The following is an 18,013-nucleotide window of genomic DNA, read 5'->3' as shown; positions in this document are numbered from 1 at the left end:
ACTTTTTTTATGGAGAAAATATATTCATTTTAGGGACTAGATGTAAGTCTAGCGTAGCTGGGGAACTCGTCAAAAAGATATATGTACCGTTGACATCAACTCAAGACACATTTATTTCTCATAACGTCCCTATTGGCGACAAGGACACAAGACGAAGAACCTATGTTAGTGTTACGACTTGTTGTAAGTCTATGTGAAAGTGAAGATGGGGAACTCGGCCCATGTAGACCATGCATACATACGTCAGTGAGATTGCATTGGTGATAGAGCAAAAGCCTTAGAGGGCTGGTGTCAACAGGGCAATGGCTGCCAATCATAGACTGGAACTGGTAGTCTCTTGTAACCACATTATGTTTCTGTATGTTATGCCCCTTACACACAGATAACCAAACTGTCAAACTGGGCCAGTTAACTGAGCCCGGTTCAAGAAAGCGATCTTAGTACTAAGACGGTCGTAACTCTCGTCACTAAAATTGCTGCGTGGACCGGAGCCTTAATCACTGACAAATAAACTGCCGGCAAAAGATAGTATTCGTCAAAATGTTTGAAGATGGCTAAAAAATGAAACAATAAAGAAATGGTGATGTATTTGATTCGGGAATCTAGTTGTGTTTTGGACATTAGCTTTGCAGTGTTTCGGTGACTGTTTTCGGCCTAGTAATGTTTTGATAAGGTTTGTTTCGTCAAATCCAGTTTTCAAATTTATGCTTTCTCTTGCCCGAATCTGTGCATTTCCTTCACCCAAGATCTCTTTGTCGTCGGTTCGAATCCCAGATTGCCACCGATTATGATCCTTGATGTAACAGCACCATGCCAGTTATCGAGGGGCTGTCGGGTAGCCTAGTGGTTAAAGCGTTCGCTCGTCACGCAGACGACCCGGGTTCGATTCCCGACATGGGCACAATGTGTGAAGCCCATTTCCGGTGTCCCCCGCCGTGATAATTGTTGGAATATTGCTAAAAGCGGCGTAAAACCATACTCGCCATATCGTGGGTTTTGTAAGTCTTAGTCCTGCGTCAATGTGGACCTTTCTCCCATATAGGCTGACACACTAGCTGTAATTGAAATACTGTTGATGGGGTGTTGAACCCAAACCACAGACAGCCATCGGCTCGAAAGTTAAAACTAAGAATGAATAGGAGCCTTCGAGATACACCTGGTTGCTTCATAATCGACTAACCATTTGTTCAACTGAAGTCCAGGGAAATGATGAAGCATCAACCTTATTCAACTTTTATGCATAGCGATATAACTAGACCGCCTCCGTGGTCTAGTGTAAAGCGTCTGCCCTGAGAGCGGAAGATCGGAGGTTCGATCCCTGGCCGCGTCATACCAAAACGACGTTAAAAGATGGTACGTGTTGTTACCCTGCCTTTCGCTTGCCAGTAAGGGGCTAAATAATAATCTTGAACGCGACGTTAAACTCCATTTCACCTCAACCCCACATCACCGATATAATAAAAAAAATTAAGAACAATTTCCCTGCACACTGAAGATGGATTCATGATACAGGACAGGACTTTGATTGAAGTCTAACTTATTTTCATAAGTTTTCAGTCGAAACATTTGGCTAACTTTTCCGGGTAGTGATTAACACTTAACATATTGCTCAAGTATACCGTAGTTCAGAAAGAGAAACCATGACATAATGTAGGACTTGAGCAGTTTCCTCAACAAGCAATCAAATGCAAGTTTATAGTTACAAACACTCCCCAGCTAGAAACAAGTGTCATGGCTTCATGTTTCAAGTAAGTGCAGTTATCAAACAATGAGGATGGGCTCAGGATGTTTTGTTAATTTCTTTATGCTTGTGTTGGCATAAAACTTTATTTTGGACTACTTGTACTTTGGTGTACTTGTGTTCAGTGGGTTCTTCTCTCATTTTCGCCATAACACGTTTTGTTTGTATATTTGTTTGTTGTTTAACGCAATACTCAGCAATATTACAGCGACATGACGGCGGTCTGTCAGTATTCGAGTTTCGACCAAACGACCAGCGAGCCTGACCACCCGACTCCGTTTGTTTCCTCTTATGACCAGCATGGGTTGCAGAAGACCAATTCTATAGCGGATTTTCACGGGGCATGATACGTTTCGAGCACGTTTATCAGCAATAAGTATTGGACATTGGGAAGTATGTATGCTTGGATTCCACGTATATCATCGACAAGTATTGGACATTGGGGATGTATGTATGCTTGGATTCCACGTATATCATCGACAAGTATGGGACACTGGGGATGTATCTAGACTTGGATTCCACGTCTATCATCGACAAGTATGGGACAGTGGGGATGTATTTATGCCTGGATTCCACGTATATCATCGACAAGGACGGGAAACTGGGAAATATGTATGCCTAGATTCAAGGTATATCATCGACAAGTATGGAGCACTGAGTACGCATGTATGACTGGATTCGACGTACATCATCGACAAGTATGGGAAACTAAGGACGTATGTATGCTTGGATTCCACGTATATCATCGACAAATATTGGACACTGGGGATATATGTATGCCTGGATTCCAAGTATATCATCGACAAGTATAGGGCACTGGGGACGCATGTACATGTGTGCCTGGATTCCACGTATATCATCGACAAGTATGGGACACTGGGGATGTATCTATGCCTAGATTCCACGTATATCATCGACAAATATTGGACACTGGGGATGTATCTATGCCTAGATTCCACGTATATCATCGACAAATATTGGACACTGGGGATGTATCTATGCCTAGATTCCACGTATATCATCGACAAATATTGGACACTGGGGATGTATCTATGCCTTGATTCCACGTATATCATCGACAAGTATGGGGCACTGGGGACGCATGTATGCCTTGATTCCACGTATATCATCGACAAGTATGGGACACTGGGGACGCATGTATGCCTTGATTCCACGTATATCATCGACAAGTATGGGGCACTGCAGCTGGGGACGCATGTATACCTTGATTCCACGTATATCATCGACAAGAACGGGGCACTGGGGACGCATGTATGCCTTGATTCCACGTATATCATCGACAAGTATGGGACACTGGGGACGCATGTATGCCTTGATTCCACGTATATCATCGACAAGTATGGGACACTGGGGACGCATGTATGCCTTGATTCCACGTATATCATCGACAAGTATGGGACACTGGGGACGCATGTATGCCTTGATTCCACGTATATCATCGACAAGTATGGGACACTGGGGACGCATGTATGCCTTGATTCCACGTATATCATCGACAAGTATTGGACATTGGGGATGTATGTATGCTTGGATTCCACGTATATCATCGACAAGTATGGGACACTGGGGATGTATCTAGACTTGGATTCCACGTATATCATCGACAAGTATGGGACAGTGGGGATGTATTTATGCCTGGATTCCACGTATATCATCGACAAGGATGGGAAACTGGGAAATATGTATGCCTAGATTCAAGGTATATCATCGACAAGTTTGGGGCACTAAGAACGCATGTATGCCTTGATTCCACTTATACCATCGACAAGTATGGAGCACTGAGTACGCATGTATGACTGGATTCGACGTACATCATCGACAAGTATGGGAAACTAAGGACGTATGTATGCTTGGATTCCACGTATATCATCGACAAATATTGGACACTGGGGATATATGTATGCCTGGATTCCAAGTATATCATCGACAAGTATGGGACACTGGGGATGTATCTATGCCTAGATTCCACGTATATCATCGACAAATATTGGACACTGGGGATGTATCTATGCCTAGATTCCACGTATATCATCGACAAATATTGGACACTGGGGATGTATCTATGCCTAGATTCCACGTATATCATCGACAAATATTGGACACTGGGGATGTATCTATGCCTAGATTCCACGTATATCATCGACAAGTATGGAGCACTTGGGACACATGTATGCCTTGATTCCACGTATATCATCGACAAGTATGGGACACTGGGGATGTATCTATGCCTAGATTCCACGTATATCATCGACACGTATGGGGCACTGGGGACGCATGTATGCCTTGATTCCACGTATATCATCGACAAGTATGGGGCACTGGGGACGCATGTATGCCTTGATTCCACGTATATCATCGACAAGAATGGGGCACTGGGGACGCATGTATGCCTTAATTCCACGTATATCATCGACAAGTATGGGACACTGGGGACGCATGTATGCCTTGATTCCACGTATATCATCGACAAGTATGGGACACTGGGGACGCATGTATGCCTTGATTCCACGTATATCATCGACAAGTATGGGGCACTGGGGACGCATGTATGCCTTGATTCCACGTATATCATCGACAAGTATGGGACACTGGGGACGCATGTATGCCTTGATTCCACGTATATCATCGACAAGTATGGGACACTGGGGACGCATGTATGCCTTGATTCCACGTATATCATCGACAAGTATGGGGCACTGGGGACGCATGTATGCCTTGATTCCACGTATATCATCGACAAGAATGGGGCACTGGGGACGCATGTATGCCTTGATTCCACGTATATCATCGACAAGAATGGGACACTGGGGACGCATGTATGCCTTGATTCCACGTATATCATCGACAAGAATGGGACACTGGGGACGCATGTATGCCTTGATTCCACGTATATCATCGACAAGTATGGGACACTGGGGACGCATGTATGCCTTGATTCCACGTATATCATCGACAAGTATGGGACACTGGGGACGCATGTATGCCTTGATTCCACGTATATCATCGACAAGTATGGGACACTGGGGACGCATGTATGCCTTGATTCCACGTATATCATCGACAAGTATGGGAAAATGTGGTCCCATGTATTCCTGGATTCCACGTCGACGAGTATGCACCATATATATGAGTGTTGATGTGTGTAATCATTGACTATCAATATTGTTGCTGATGTTTCTTATCATAGATTATTTAATATTGATGTGAAAATAAACCATGAATACAGCTGTTAGTGTTTGTAAATATCAAATATATAATTGCCTATGTTAAGTATAAAACACGTCCCATTTTAATTCTGGAAACCCAAAAGTCCAGAAACTCTACGCTCTTTGCCCAGTCTCGGTTAAAGGTATTTACAAAATTAAACATGCCGTTTTCATGGGAACATACCAAGGAAGAAAAAATGAAAAAAAAATTGTTTAAAAACTCAATATTTAGACTATGTCGCCCATGGGCCTGCCCATGGGCGAAGTGTGGCCCATGGGCCTGCCCATGGGCGAAGTCTGGCCCATGGGTAGGCCCATGGGCGAGAATATGTTCCTTTACTTAAAACTCATGTTTTTGTTTCGCAAATACATTTAATGTATTCATTCAAGTATCATGACACAAAATTTAATTCATTTTAACTTAATTCAACGATTTTATAACGATATTCAAATATTTCGCCCATGGGCGAGAAAAAGGTTTGGCCCATGGGCGAGAATATGTTCCTGTACTTAAAACTCATGATTTTGTTTCGCAAATACATTAAATGTATTCATTCAAGTATCATGACACAAAATTTAATTCATTTTAACTTAATTCAACGATTTTATAACGATATTCAAATATTTCGCCCATGGGCGAGAAAAAGGTTTGGCCCATGGGCGAGAATATGTTCCTGTACTTAAAACTCATGATTTTGTTTCGCAAATACATTAAATGTATTTATTGAAGTATCATGACACAAAATTTAACTCATTTTAACTTAATTCAACGATTTTATAGCGATATTGAAATATTTCGCCCATGGGCGAGAAAAAGGTTTGGCCCATGGGTAGGCCCATGGGCAGGCCCATGGGCGAGAATATGTTCCTTTACTTAAAACTCATGTTTTTGTTTCGCAAATACATTAAATGTATTTATTGAAGTATCATGACACAAAATTTAACTCATTTTAACTTAATTCAACGATTTTATAGCGACATTGAAATACTTCGCCCATGGGCGAGAAAAAGGTTTGGCCCATGGGTAGGCCCATGGGCAGGCCCATGGGCGAGAATATGTTCCTTTACTTAAAACTCATGTTTTTGTTTCGCGAATACATTAAATGTATTTATTTAAGTATCATGACACAAAATTTCACTCATTTTAACTTAATTCAACGATTTTATAGCGATATTGAAATATTTCGCCCATAGGCGAGAAAAGGGTTTGGCCCATAGGCGAGAATATTTTCCTTTACTTAAAACTTATGTCTTTGTTTCGCAAATACATGCAGGTGTTCTTACTATTTTCATGGCACATAATGTAACTCAATTTTACTCAATTCAGCTATTTTACAGATTTATTGAAATATTTCGCCCATGGGCGAGAAAAGGTTTTGCCTTCGAAATCCTTGATTATTATATCATGCCAGAGTTCTGAAATTCAGTGACAATGCTGTTGAACAGTAGAATCTGATTGACGTATTGTGCAGAACCTGTTTGACACTATGGGTTCCAGGACCACTAACACTCTGAGCTGAAAAAGTTTGGTCCCAACCGCACCCAACATCTTTAATGAACCCGGCCTTATCTCTCAAAACGTTTTGGCAGTTTATCATACGAATTCATGTGCGTGTACAACATTAAATTTTAGTTAGTTTCTATTTCATTTCCCATTTTATGACCCGTTGATACATCCCACTGTGCAATTACGTGACAGGTACGCGTGCGCGTATTTTAATGGAAAGAAACTATTCGTCTTTTATTGCATAACGTTTGGCTGAATATCTTACATTCTAACGAAATCTCGAAATAATTATTTAATTACAAGCAACTTTTAACTGCATTGTCACTTTTGGTATGAAAATGGTAATAGTTAAGAAAAACGTAACAGCCTTCTTATGATAATTCTCATATTCTCATTAGTACGTTGTGTCTAATTACAGTGTCGGCCTTATTTACAGGTGATTCTACAATACTTGTTGTCGGTCAATTACAATCTGCCACACCACGCGTGAATAAACAGTTATGCAGGTGTTGCTGTGGGCAAATACCTAGCCTGTACATGTATATTTTTGTGGATACATGTATTACATATTTTCGTTGATATGTGGATATATTAAGCACCAAGACACAAAAAGTTTATGAAAGATGAATTTGTGCCTTGATATATATATTCAACGCGAACGAAGCTTGTATTTTCTCCGCGATCCTGATGTGTATCATCGTTTAATTGGTCATTCATTAAAAGTATGTTGTGAGGCGATATCAAAGGAGCCGCTCAATATACACAGTGTCGTCCGTTTCGCGTGAACTACCACCCTAACCTGTCAGTAAGAGTTATGTAATCGGTACACAAATATATTTGGTGCGATGTCAGTGTGGAAGGAGTTTGAATTACGTCCGCCAGTGGCCACAGAAAGTATAGTACCAATCAACAAGGCCAATGTCGTACTAATAACCTAGTGTCTGCTACATCTACCATACCATCATCCCTGTCACAACTGGCGTATTAACGGCTTATTCAAAATATAAATTGTAGAAATGTCGTTACCAGTCTAACGTACGTCGTATTCAGTCCTCAACTGGATGTTACATTCCTTATATCAGTTAACAGCCCTGTTTGTGAAAATATTTACTAGACATAAGATTTAAAGACTAATAAAATCAATTTGTAAGACCGCATAGACCATAAAACCGAATAAAATATGTCTATTAAATATGTGTATTAGATGATGGCAATGACCGGAAATGTTATAACGTTAGATTAAGAAGGAGAAACATTAAAGTGTTTTACAATACTTGGAAGCATGAGCAATAAGATGTAGCAACATAAACATGCATGGAATAGGGAAAAAGGATGAAAACAAATTGAAAAGGATTTTAATACAAAATTATCGAACTAAATAACTTGCCTGAACAGAAGGGGTACCCAAACTTGTTTGACAGTTATTCGTGTGTTGTAGACTGTCGAATGGGACTCATGTGTGTACGTAGGGTACGCATATCTATTGCAAGTTTTAGTATAATCGAGTCTGGACCAGACAATCCAGTGATTGACATCATGTGCATCGATCCACCAATTGGGATACGATGACATGCATCAACCAAGTCAGCGAGCCTGACCACCCGATCCCGGTAGTCGCTTCTTACGACAAGCGCTGTCGCCCTTTTACGCCAAGAATGGTTTGTTGAAGATCTTCACGGGTCTATTGAATGCAGGGATTTGTAAAGTCATTCAGACAGCATACAATGCCAACTAAAAAATTATACTCATTGTCTCCGCAAAGTAATATAGTACGGTACTTAGAGTACATGTGAGATTATACTCAGATTAGGGAGATGTTTTATCCATATAACGTGTTATTATTCTACCTAACAATGTATTTAATGAAATGAATGCAAAACAAACTCAACGGCTAAAAGGTTTCATTGAAAAAACTACCCCTAGTCTTGACTAATAAAACAACTGCAACCCGACACAGATTAAACGCAACTTATAAACACAATCATAATCTGGTTAGTCTGTATCACTCAACGAGGCCGCTTACTTTGCCCACAATATGAAAGTATTGGGCAGTTCAGTAATTAGGAGCCAAAACCAGGCAGGTACGCTGGTCACACTTGACTGGTCTGACTGATGATTAGGTCGTCTGACAATTGTGAGTGAACCATAGCAAGAAGTATCTGCGAAACTATTTGCTCCTTTTATGGGACCGATTAGTTTTATGACCATGGGCCTCGGCACAAGCGTGGTGTTGGAAGACAAGTTATACATGTACATCTGATATGGTGACTGTTTTTCGCTATTCATATTCTAAATACATTCATAATACCACAACATTTTAGTACTCCTTGAAACTTTACAATCACTTCAATATGTACAATAGATTGAACGAGAACACTTGATATATTGCAGATTATTAAATCATTGTCTCTATTATCAGCCGCTACGTTTGTATCGTTTGCATTGTACAAAGAAATATTTTATCTGTCCTTTTGCAGATTTAGCCTCAGAATGTGCTCATTCGAATTAGGAACGAAAATAATTGCTTATCATGAGTATATATGATACAGTTAAAAGTTACTTGTACACTGTAGACGTATTCACTTTAAAGTCGCATACGACCTTCGTGAGCGAGTTTAATGATCCAGGTTAATTGGAACGAAGTCTAGAGAGGGTTATAAAGTTTTGTATTTGGTAATGTGTAGGTTTGTTAAATATAATTTTTTTAATTCCTTTTATTTCAATATGTAAAAACATAACTATGCGCTTAAAAACAGAGCTGACTTGATGGGAGATAGCCACCTCAGATTGTCTGTTGGACACGGTTTAACCTTACTGTGTCCTCACCCTGGTTGTTGTTACCGTTGTTATAAGGGATTAAGAGCTACGGCTCATTGCATTTTTGGTTACAGTCTGTATCACTAAAGTGGACATGTGCAGGTGAACTCTGTTCAATTAGTATATGAAATGCCCCAAAATGTGAACTCCAGACAATAATAACCTGAGGGTAAATCCACGTGCGTCTGCCTTTCCCCTCGTTCACCTTCGAAATCCTTGATTATTACATCATGCCAGAGTTCTGAAATTCAGTGACAATGTTGCTGAACAGTAGAATCTGATGGACGTTTTGTGCAGAACCTGTTTGACACTATGGGTTCCAGGACCACTAACACTCTGAGCTGAAAAAGTTTGGTCCTAACCGCACCCAACATCTACAAGTTTGTAAGCTTGTAGACATCATTAAGAAGTTATTAACAGTCCCATGCTGAGACCTTTCTCAAAATTCAGACCGGTGGCAGGCTGCCAACAAAGAGAAGAAAATATCGAAACCCCGACACGAGTGTGCTCAGTCAAACAATGAACTTACGACCGGCAGAAAACAACTCCAGTTGAGTATGCCGATGCTGTATCTCAGCCGTGTTGGCTTGAAAATTTAAACATGCTAATTAAATCCAAAATCGTATAATTATTTTTAATAGAAACCGTATCTTAATTTGTTCTTGCACTGCATCATATCGTGTATTTCATCTGTATATGTATAATGTGTATATGTATCAATGACTACACTTATACCGCATATTCTGCAACAGACTATAATTAATCACCTTATTATTGTCTCTCCATTTACCATGGCTGACTGCACTAATACCCTTTTAACAGTGGACACCGATATCAGTATACATGTAGGCTTTTTGTTCAAAAAGGAATATGCAGGAAAGTATATGTAACAATTAACTGTGTACTAATTACATGTTTGAATGTTATCAGTTTTACGTTCTGAGATACAGTGATGTAAGCATCTTCTAAAATCTTCTAAAAATATAATAAAATACAAAACTCTCTGCCGTAATTTTTTGTGGAAATCATTCGATCAAGTAAAAAATGACTGCGTGACAAGACGAATCAACTATTTATACCCGATAAAAGAAACTGCCGTATTTTAGGAACAGTGCTATAACAAGACATTTGAAATTTCTAACAAGCAGATACATTAGAGACAGTGACTAGACAACAGGTACGTAATCCGTATCAATCAAAGGTGTAAAAAAACTGAAAATCATATCTGTCGGAGACCTACCAAATTACCAAGTTTTATCATTACTATATTTATTACAATGCAAATACTTTAGTGATACATTTTTTAGAGGAGAGGGCATACACACAAGTATATTGCTTCCGTGTGTGAATGCAGGTTGTACTTGGTATCTCAGTTCTCAGTTTCATACCGGTTGTATAACTGAATTTGTATATGGAACCATGCGTACAGCATGACAATTACTTGCTATTCGTCAGTTTACAACACACATAACACGGTCAAACAATTTTAGGCACCGCTTTTGCGAGTTATGTAGTACAATAATGTTTTATTAAAATCTATTTCAATTTGTTTTCACCATTTTCCCTATTGACAGTCGTTGTTACGTGCGTCACTAGGTAATTAGTACCTTGTTTATTGCTTCTATACTTTGAGGATTTCTGTGACAACTGGCGGACGTAATTCAAACTCCTTCCGCACTGACACCGCATCAAATATATTTGTGTACCGATTACATAACTCTAATGGACAGGGTGGGGTGGTAGTTCACCGGACGACACTGTGTATTTTGGGCGGCTCCTTTGATATCTCCTCCAAACATACGTTTATTGAATGACCCCATTACACGATGATACACATCTCGATGAATATATCAAGGCACTAATTCATCTTTCATAAACATTTTTTTTGTCTTTGTGCTTAATATATCCACATATCAACGAGCATTTGTAAAACATGTAACCTAAAAAAAATAAACATTTTCAGGCTAGGTATTTGCCCACAGCAACACCTGCATAACTGTTTATTCACGCGTGGTGTGGTAGATCGTAATTGACCGAGAGCAGGTATTGTAGAATCACCTGTAAATAAGACCGACACTGTAATTAGATACAACGTACTAATGAGAATTATCATAAGAAGGCTTTTGTTTTTTCTGAACTGTTACCATTTTCATACCAAAAGTGACAATGCAGTTAAAAGTTGCTTTAGTGTCACAATATTCACTCACGTTTTCCTCAATCGCATTGAAACATAATTCCCACTGGTCAGTTCGAAACCGCATGTAATTAAAAAATTATTTCGAGATTTCATTAGAATGTAAGATATTCAGCCAAACGTTATGCAATAAAAGACGAATAGTTTTTTTCATTAAAATACGCGCACGCGTACCTGTATATTGCATACCTGGTGTCACGTAATTGCCCAGTGTGATGTATCAACGGGACATTAAATGGGAAATGAAATAGAAACTAACTAAAATTTAATGTTGTGGAAAATAACTCCAATGAATTGGAGTACACGCACATGAATTCGTATGATAAACTGTCAAAACGTTTTGAGAGGTAAGGCCGGGTTCATTAAAGATCGCTACAATATGTAAAACAGGTGAAATTTGTAGAACTAAAGGAAACATCCAACCAAATGCCCTTTTTAAACAGTAATGTAATGATATAATATAAAGTATATTTCACATGATACAATATACTTTGCAAACAGTTAGTTGATGCTTGAAAGGGACTGACGAAAACATGGGCGAAATATTTTAATAACGCCGTAAAATAGTTGAATTAAGTAAAAATTAGTTAAATTTTGTGTCATGATACTAGAATAAATACATTTAATGTATTTGCGAAACAAAAACATGAGTTTTGAGTAAATGAACATATACTCGCCCATGGGCCAGACCTTTTTCTCGCCCATGGGCGAAATATTTCAATATCGCTATAAACTCGTTGAATTAAGTTAAAAAGAGTTAAATTTTGTGTCATGATACTTGAATGAATACATTAAATGTATTTGCGAAACAAAAACATGAGTTTTAAGTAAAGGAACATATTCTCGCCCATGGGCCTGCCCATGGGCCTACCCATGGGCCAAACCTTTTTCTCGCCCATCGGCGAAATATTTTAATAACGCCGTAAAATAGTTGAATTAAGTTAAAATGAGTTAAATTTTGTGTCATGATACTTGAATGAATACATTAAATGTATTTGCGAAACAAAAACATGAGTTTTAAGTAAAGGATCATATTCTCGCCCATGGGCCAAACCTTTTTCTCGCCCATGGGCGAAATATTTCAATATCGCTATAAAATCGTTGAATTAAGTTAAAATGAGTTTAATTTTGTGTCATGATACTTCAATGAATACATTTAATGTATTTGCGAAACAAAATCATGAGTTTTAAGTAAAGGAACATATACTCGCCCATGGGCCAGACCTTTTTCTCGCCCATGGGCGAAATATTTCAATATCGCTATAAACTCGTTGAATTAAGTTAAAAAGAGTTAAATTTTGTGTCATGATACTTGAATGAATACATTAAATGTATTTGCGAAACAAAAACATGAGTTTTAAGTAAAGGAACATATTCTCGCCCATGGGCCTGCCCATGGGCCTACCCATGGGCCACACTTCGCCCATGGGCAGGCCCATGGGCGACATAGTCTAAATATTGAGTTTTTAAACAATTTTTTTTTCATTTTTTCTTCCTTGGTATGTTCCCATGAAAACGGCATGTTTAATTTTGTAAATACCTTTAACCGAGACTGGGCAAAGAGCGTAGAGTTTATGGACTTTTGGGTTTCCAGAATTAAAATGGGACGTGTTATAAGGTATTGGCATTCTCATCAGGCATACGTGTGGCTTAGATGAAGCAAAATGATGTAATTTGTTTTAGGGCTGGGACGGGTAACTCGGGTACTCGGGTCGGGTGGGTCCGGAGTAGGACTCGGGTACCCACATGACTACCCGGACCCGTGGTTAGTCACGTGACATAATGTTTACAATAACATGACATAACAATAAAACTCAATGGTTACACTACAAGCTAGTATAACTATAATGTTCACATTTCTTTCTCACTGTGCAGGCATTCGTTCTGACTTTTATATGTTCGAGTAAGGATAAAGCGTCTATCAACTGCAGTGTATACATGATCATGTATCAAAATAGTTTTTGCCAGGGCTGCGGTAAAACAATTCCCATTCGGATATTTTGTACCCAACTCTTGAGACCTACAGTGGGTATCCGGGTAGAGCCGGGTAAGAGGGTGTCGGGTACCCGGGTAGTAAATTTGAATTCGTCCCAGCCCTAATTTGTTTTCATTAAATATGTTGATGGATAAATTCTTTAAAAGTCAACTAAAGATCGGTGAGTAAATTGTTTGACGCTCAGGTGAAGATTGGTGGATAAATTATGTGAGTAAGTAAGTGGATGGGCGAGTGAGTGAGTGAATGGCTCGGTGAGTGAATGAGTGAGTGAGTGGATGGGCGAGTGAATGAGTGAGTCTTACGTCGCTTTTAGCTATATTACAGCAATACCACGGCGGGGGCCCCCACGATTGGGCTTCACACATGTTACCCATGTGGGGGGATCAATTGTTTGACGCTCAGGTGGAGAGTGGTGGATGAATTGTGTGATGGTTCGATGATATATCGATACTTGAAGACTCAATGTGTAATTCATTTGGAATGTATACAAAATTATTGTTTAACCATAGAAACGATCATAACATATTTATATTTATTAATTATACAGTATACAATCATAACAATTCAAATTCTCAATTTCAGATTTCGTATCAACGTGTCAAAAAGGACCGCACCTAATGAGAATGATTGTACACCAAAACCCGTCGACAAACATAAATCGTTAACGTCAAAATCGGCATCATCAATGTTATTGGAGGTAGGAAAGGCAAGTCCACGTTACGGAAAATGGGTATCAAATAATACGTATGGTACATCTAAACGAGGCCGATCTAAATCCACACTACACTCCTCTCCCACGTTCTGGGTGATGAAGACAGGAACATCGACTAAAACTAAACCAGGGCATCACAAATCACCAGGCCATCACAAATCAAGTCGCACACAAATTAAAGCTGCCGTAAGTGATCATCGCGACGTGGATGGTACTAAAGTTGTTTCCAACAATAAGGAACGTCTCAACAGTCATTCAACGCAATGCATCCCTTGTTCTGTACCAAGAAGAAGAGACTCCGACGAGAAGGAATGTATCACGGGGTTGTCTGCACAATACATCTCCTCTTCAGAGTCAGAGAGCAGTGTCTCCGAGGACAGTTTAGACTCGCAAAATGATCTCAATCAGTCTCCAACTGACATGTCCGGTTGGTCAAACATGAACTCTGATATTTACATCACGCCAGTGCAGAGGACGCTGCCGCGATGCTGTGCGCCCAAGGCAATATACGTGACAACGGACACCCAGAAAGATGTCAAAATCATCACTAAACCGGAAGGTTTGAAACATACATGGGAGCCGTCATTTGCTAACATTGTGAACAGTCCAGTCATCACGCTTTCAATGGACAACCCTCCTGGCCCCGGGCTTCGTGAAGCGCCTCCAGCGCGTTCTACACATCAGGAGAACGTTGATCTCAACCACCATGATCACACCGCTCTACCCATAAGGGACTCGTGTCTTCACTTACCAGGTACTGTCAATGATATGTGTCCGAACATTGCACCAAGATCACCTGGACACAGAGGCGGATGGGTAAGAAACTTGTCCCGAAGATTTCAAAAAGGTTCAAGAGACAGATCCTCAAAGAGAATCTCGCAAGCTGAAATGGATATTCCGAGTCTGCCACCAAGGCAAAAGGATTTACCAGTCCTGGGTACCCCTCCTCGGCCGTGTTCAACCCCTTGCTATGTTAACTTCAAGGGCACACTACAGTCGAGGAAGCATTTGGAGTGACCGTATCGTCATTCAAAGGTTACCTTCTGTGAAAGAGTGAGTGAGTGAGTATGGTTTTACGCCGCTTTTAGCAATATTCCAGCAATATCACGGCGTGGGACACCAGAAATGGGCTTCACACATTGTACCTATGTCGGGAATCGAACCCGGGTCTTCGGCGTGGCGTGCGGACGCTTTAACCACTAGGCTACCCGACCGCCCCTCTGTGAAAGAAAGGAGCTGAACATTTCACAACATGGCAATTATTTTGTCCGTGTTATCGAAAACAAAAAATCTTTCAAATTATTTTGTTTCAGTTTATAATTTTTAAAGAGGTTCACATGCTGGTTAAAAACAAACAAACAATTTTGTCCATCCTTTCACAGAAATAAATACGTGGCTTTAACCAAAGAAGTTAATACGTTAACCTATGAGGAAGTAAAATGTGTATTTCTAATTAATTAAAAAAAAACATCTTACATCATGTAACATTTTCCATATAATTTCCGTGTGTAGTTTTACAAAACTTCATATATTCCGGTCACAGTTGCATATACATATCTTTAATAAAATCATTCGATTTTTGTCCAACATGTCGATATATTCGACATGAAAATTATTTCATTCCTATGTATTATCAGCTGCTGATATAATATATAATAGAGCTCGTGTAAATGGTACATGTACATCGTATATGCTCAAATACAAATGCTACTGTTATTATTGTGATATTATGTATTTGTATAAATGATATAGTGAAGAGTATTCTAAAGAGTCTATTTGTTAAATTAAATATGAAACTAACACGAAATTCTTGTGTCCGAGACACACGTTATGATGAAATGTCGATGAAGGGGTAAAAATATATTTAATCCCGTTATTTTGTAACGGGATTGTACATGTCATCATTTCCATATATATCAACTCGATGCGCTTAGTATCAACATGATGAAGAGGAAAGAAGTAGCCCTGAAACATCTTGACAAAGAAATCAATAAAAGAAGTTGTTATCCATCAAAAAGTATCTTATAGTCATATTTAATGCCCACTACATAAGTACAGCAGATAGGAAAGGATTAAAAATATTAGACGTGACGTTCTCTTTGATCTCACTGCTCATTAAAACGGCATTACGTGACCCTGGTGTGAGTTGACAGGTGGTTTGTTGTGTAAACAGGGTAATAATCGGTCTGAGGTGTGATATAGTAAATGTAATCTTCATTATCAACAATTTTCAAAAATTGATTGTTTATTTTGAAACCATATTAACTGCTAATGGAAAGAAATGTCATTTGAAATACACTTCTCGTACATTAAACATACCATTGAATATGTTGCCCGTTACCTGGCCCTGTCGTGTTCCTGTCCACTTAATGAATTCGCAGCGCAGAGTTACGCCACTTGGACGTGTAAGGATCCCCTGATTCTAAGTCTGGATCAAACCCGTGCCTGTGAAAACTTTCATCACTGACACTGTCTACAATGTGTTTACGTACTAAACACAAACCTAAACGGATACCCTGTCTCATTATTTAAACGTGTTAAGAGGCCTAAACATGCGTGTATCCCATAAATGTTTAGAATTGTGTTTAGAATTTAAACATTTCCAGCATCTAAAAGGACTTGGTTTACGATCTAAATTAAGAATTTATTGATTTATGCGTTTAAATTTACAAGGTATAGTAGCTCTGTGAGGGTGTTGAATATATCCAGCACATGACACTTGCAGCATAGTAACACGAAATCGACCCGTGAAGATCCGGGGTAGAATAAGTCTTCGGCAACCCATGCTTGCCGTAAGAGGCGACTAACGGGATCGGGTGGACAGGGTCGCTGACTTGGTTGAAGCATGTCATTAATAGTAACAGTATTAATAGTTACCATCTCTTGAGTGAGTGAGTGAGTGAGTGAGTGAGTGAGTGAGTGAGTGAGTGGGTGAGTGGGTGGGTGGGTGGGTGGGTGAGTGAGTGAGTGAGTGAGTGAGTATGGTTTTACTCCGCTTTTAGCAATATTCCAGCATTATCACGGTGGGGGACACCAGAAATGGGCTTCACACATTGTACCCATGTCGGGACTCGAACCCGGGTCTTCGGCCTGACGAGCGAACGCTTTAACCACTAGGCTATCCGACCGCCCCCTTAAGCCCTGTGATACTGACGCTGCAACGACACGGTGGAGAATGTTCCATTTGTGATCTCTCTGCTCTAATCTCAAAGACCGCATTCTTGCTTTAATTAGCCTTGTTTACCGTAAGTTATTATCGACAAATAGTTACAACGTGATTTGTCATATGCTGACAGATACGAAAACAATACAGTATTAATAACCGCCTCGTTATATCATGAATACATGCAATTACACGGAAATAAATACCACATGCTCTTGATAAACACTCAACTGATCATGATCATCGTTGTCAACCAGTCACAGCTGAGAATTTCAGAACGGTCATTTTGTCTTCCAGTCGAGTCTGTTAATATAAAACGTCAGCTTGATTATCAGCCAAAACAGATTAACTAATTTCAGTAATCCACGGAAACCTTAAGGTTGGTCAAGATGCATGTAGGAAGCTAGATAATTATTTGACTTGTCATTCCAAATATATACTTATTAATTAAATGTTATTGTTTTCACCAGACAATTTTTTCAAAAAGCACTTTTAAAAGTGTGCTTTGAAAGTGAACGTACAATCGACTCTGATTTTGGCAGAAATTTCTTATGAAGATGGAAATGGTTTCGCCGCTTTTAATCATTTATTTTTTATTTCGACAACTGTTCCTACGGGTTTTTTTAAAATCAATCTCTAACCCAAGCCATTAAAAA

General features: G+C 39.4%; 1 protein-coding gene across 1 annotated transcript; it reads left to right on the top strand.

Annotated features, from left to right (window-relative positions):
- Positions 1 to 1,634: 1,634 nt before the first annotated feature.
- LOC124112749 lies at positions 1,635 to 16,155 on the top strand. The gene is made up of 2 exons (XM_046472877.2): positions 1,635 to 1,748; positions 14,065 to 16,155. The coding sequence occupies exons 1-2, from the start codon at positions 1,732 to 1,734 to the stop codon at positions 15,209 to 15,211; spliced, it is 1,164 nt and encodes a 387-aa protein (XP_046328833.1). The 5' UTR covers positions 1,635 to 1,731; the 3' UTR covers positions 15,212 to 16,155.
- Positions 16,156 to 18,013: the final 1,858 nt, after the last annotated feature.

This window comes from Haliotis rufescens, unplaced genomic scaffold (assembly GCF_023055435.1).
Source record: "Haliotis rufescens isolate VD_foot unplaced genomic scaffold, xgHalRufe1.0.p SCAF_2, whole genome shotgun sequence".
NCBI classification, from domain to species: Eukaryota; Metazoa; Mollusca; class Gastropoda; order Lepetellida; family Haliotidae; genus Haliotis; species Haliotis rufescens.
The sequence above is the reverse complement of the archived record's forward strand: the minus strand, read 5'-3'. Positions and strand labels throughout refer to the sequence as shown.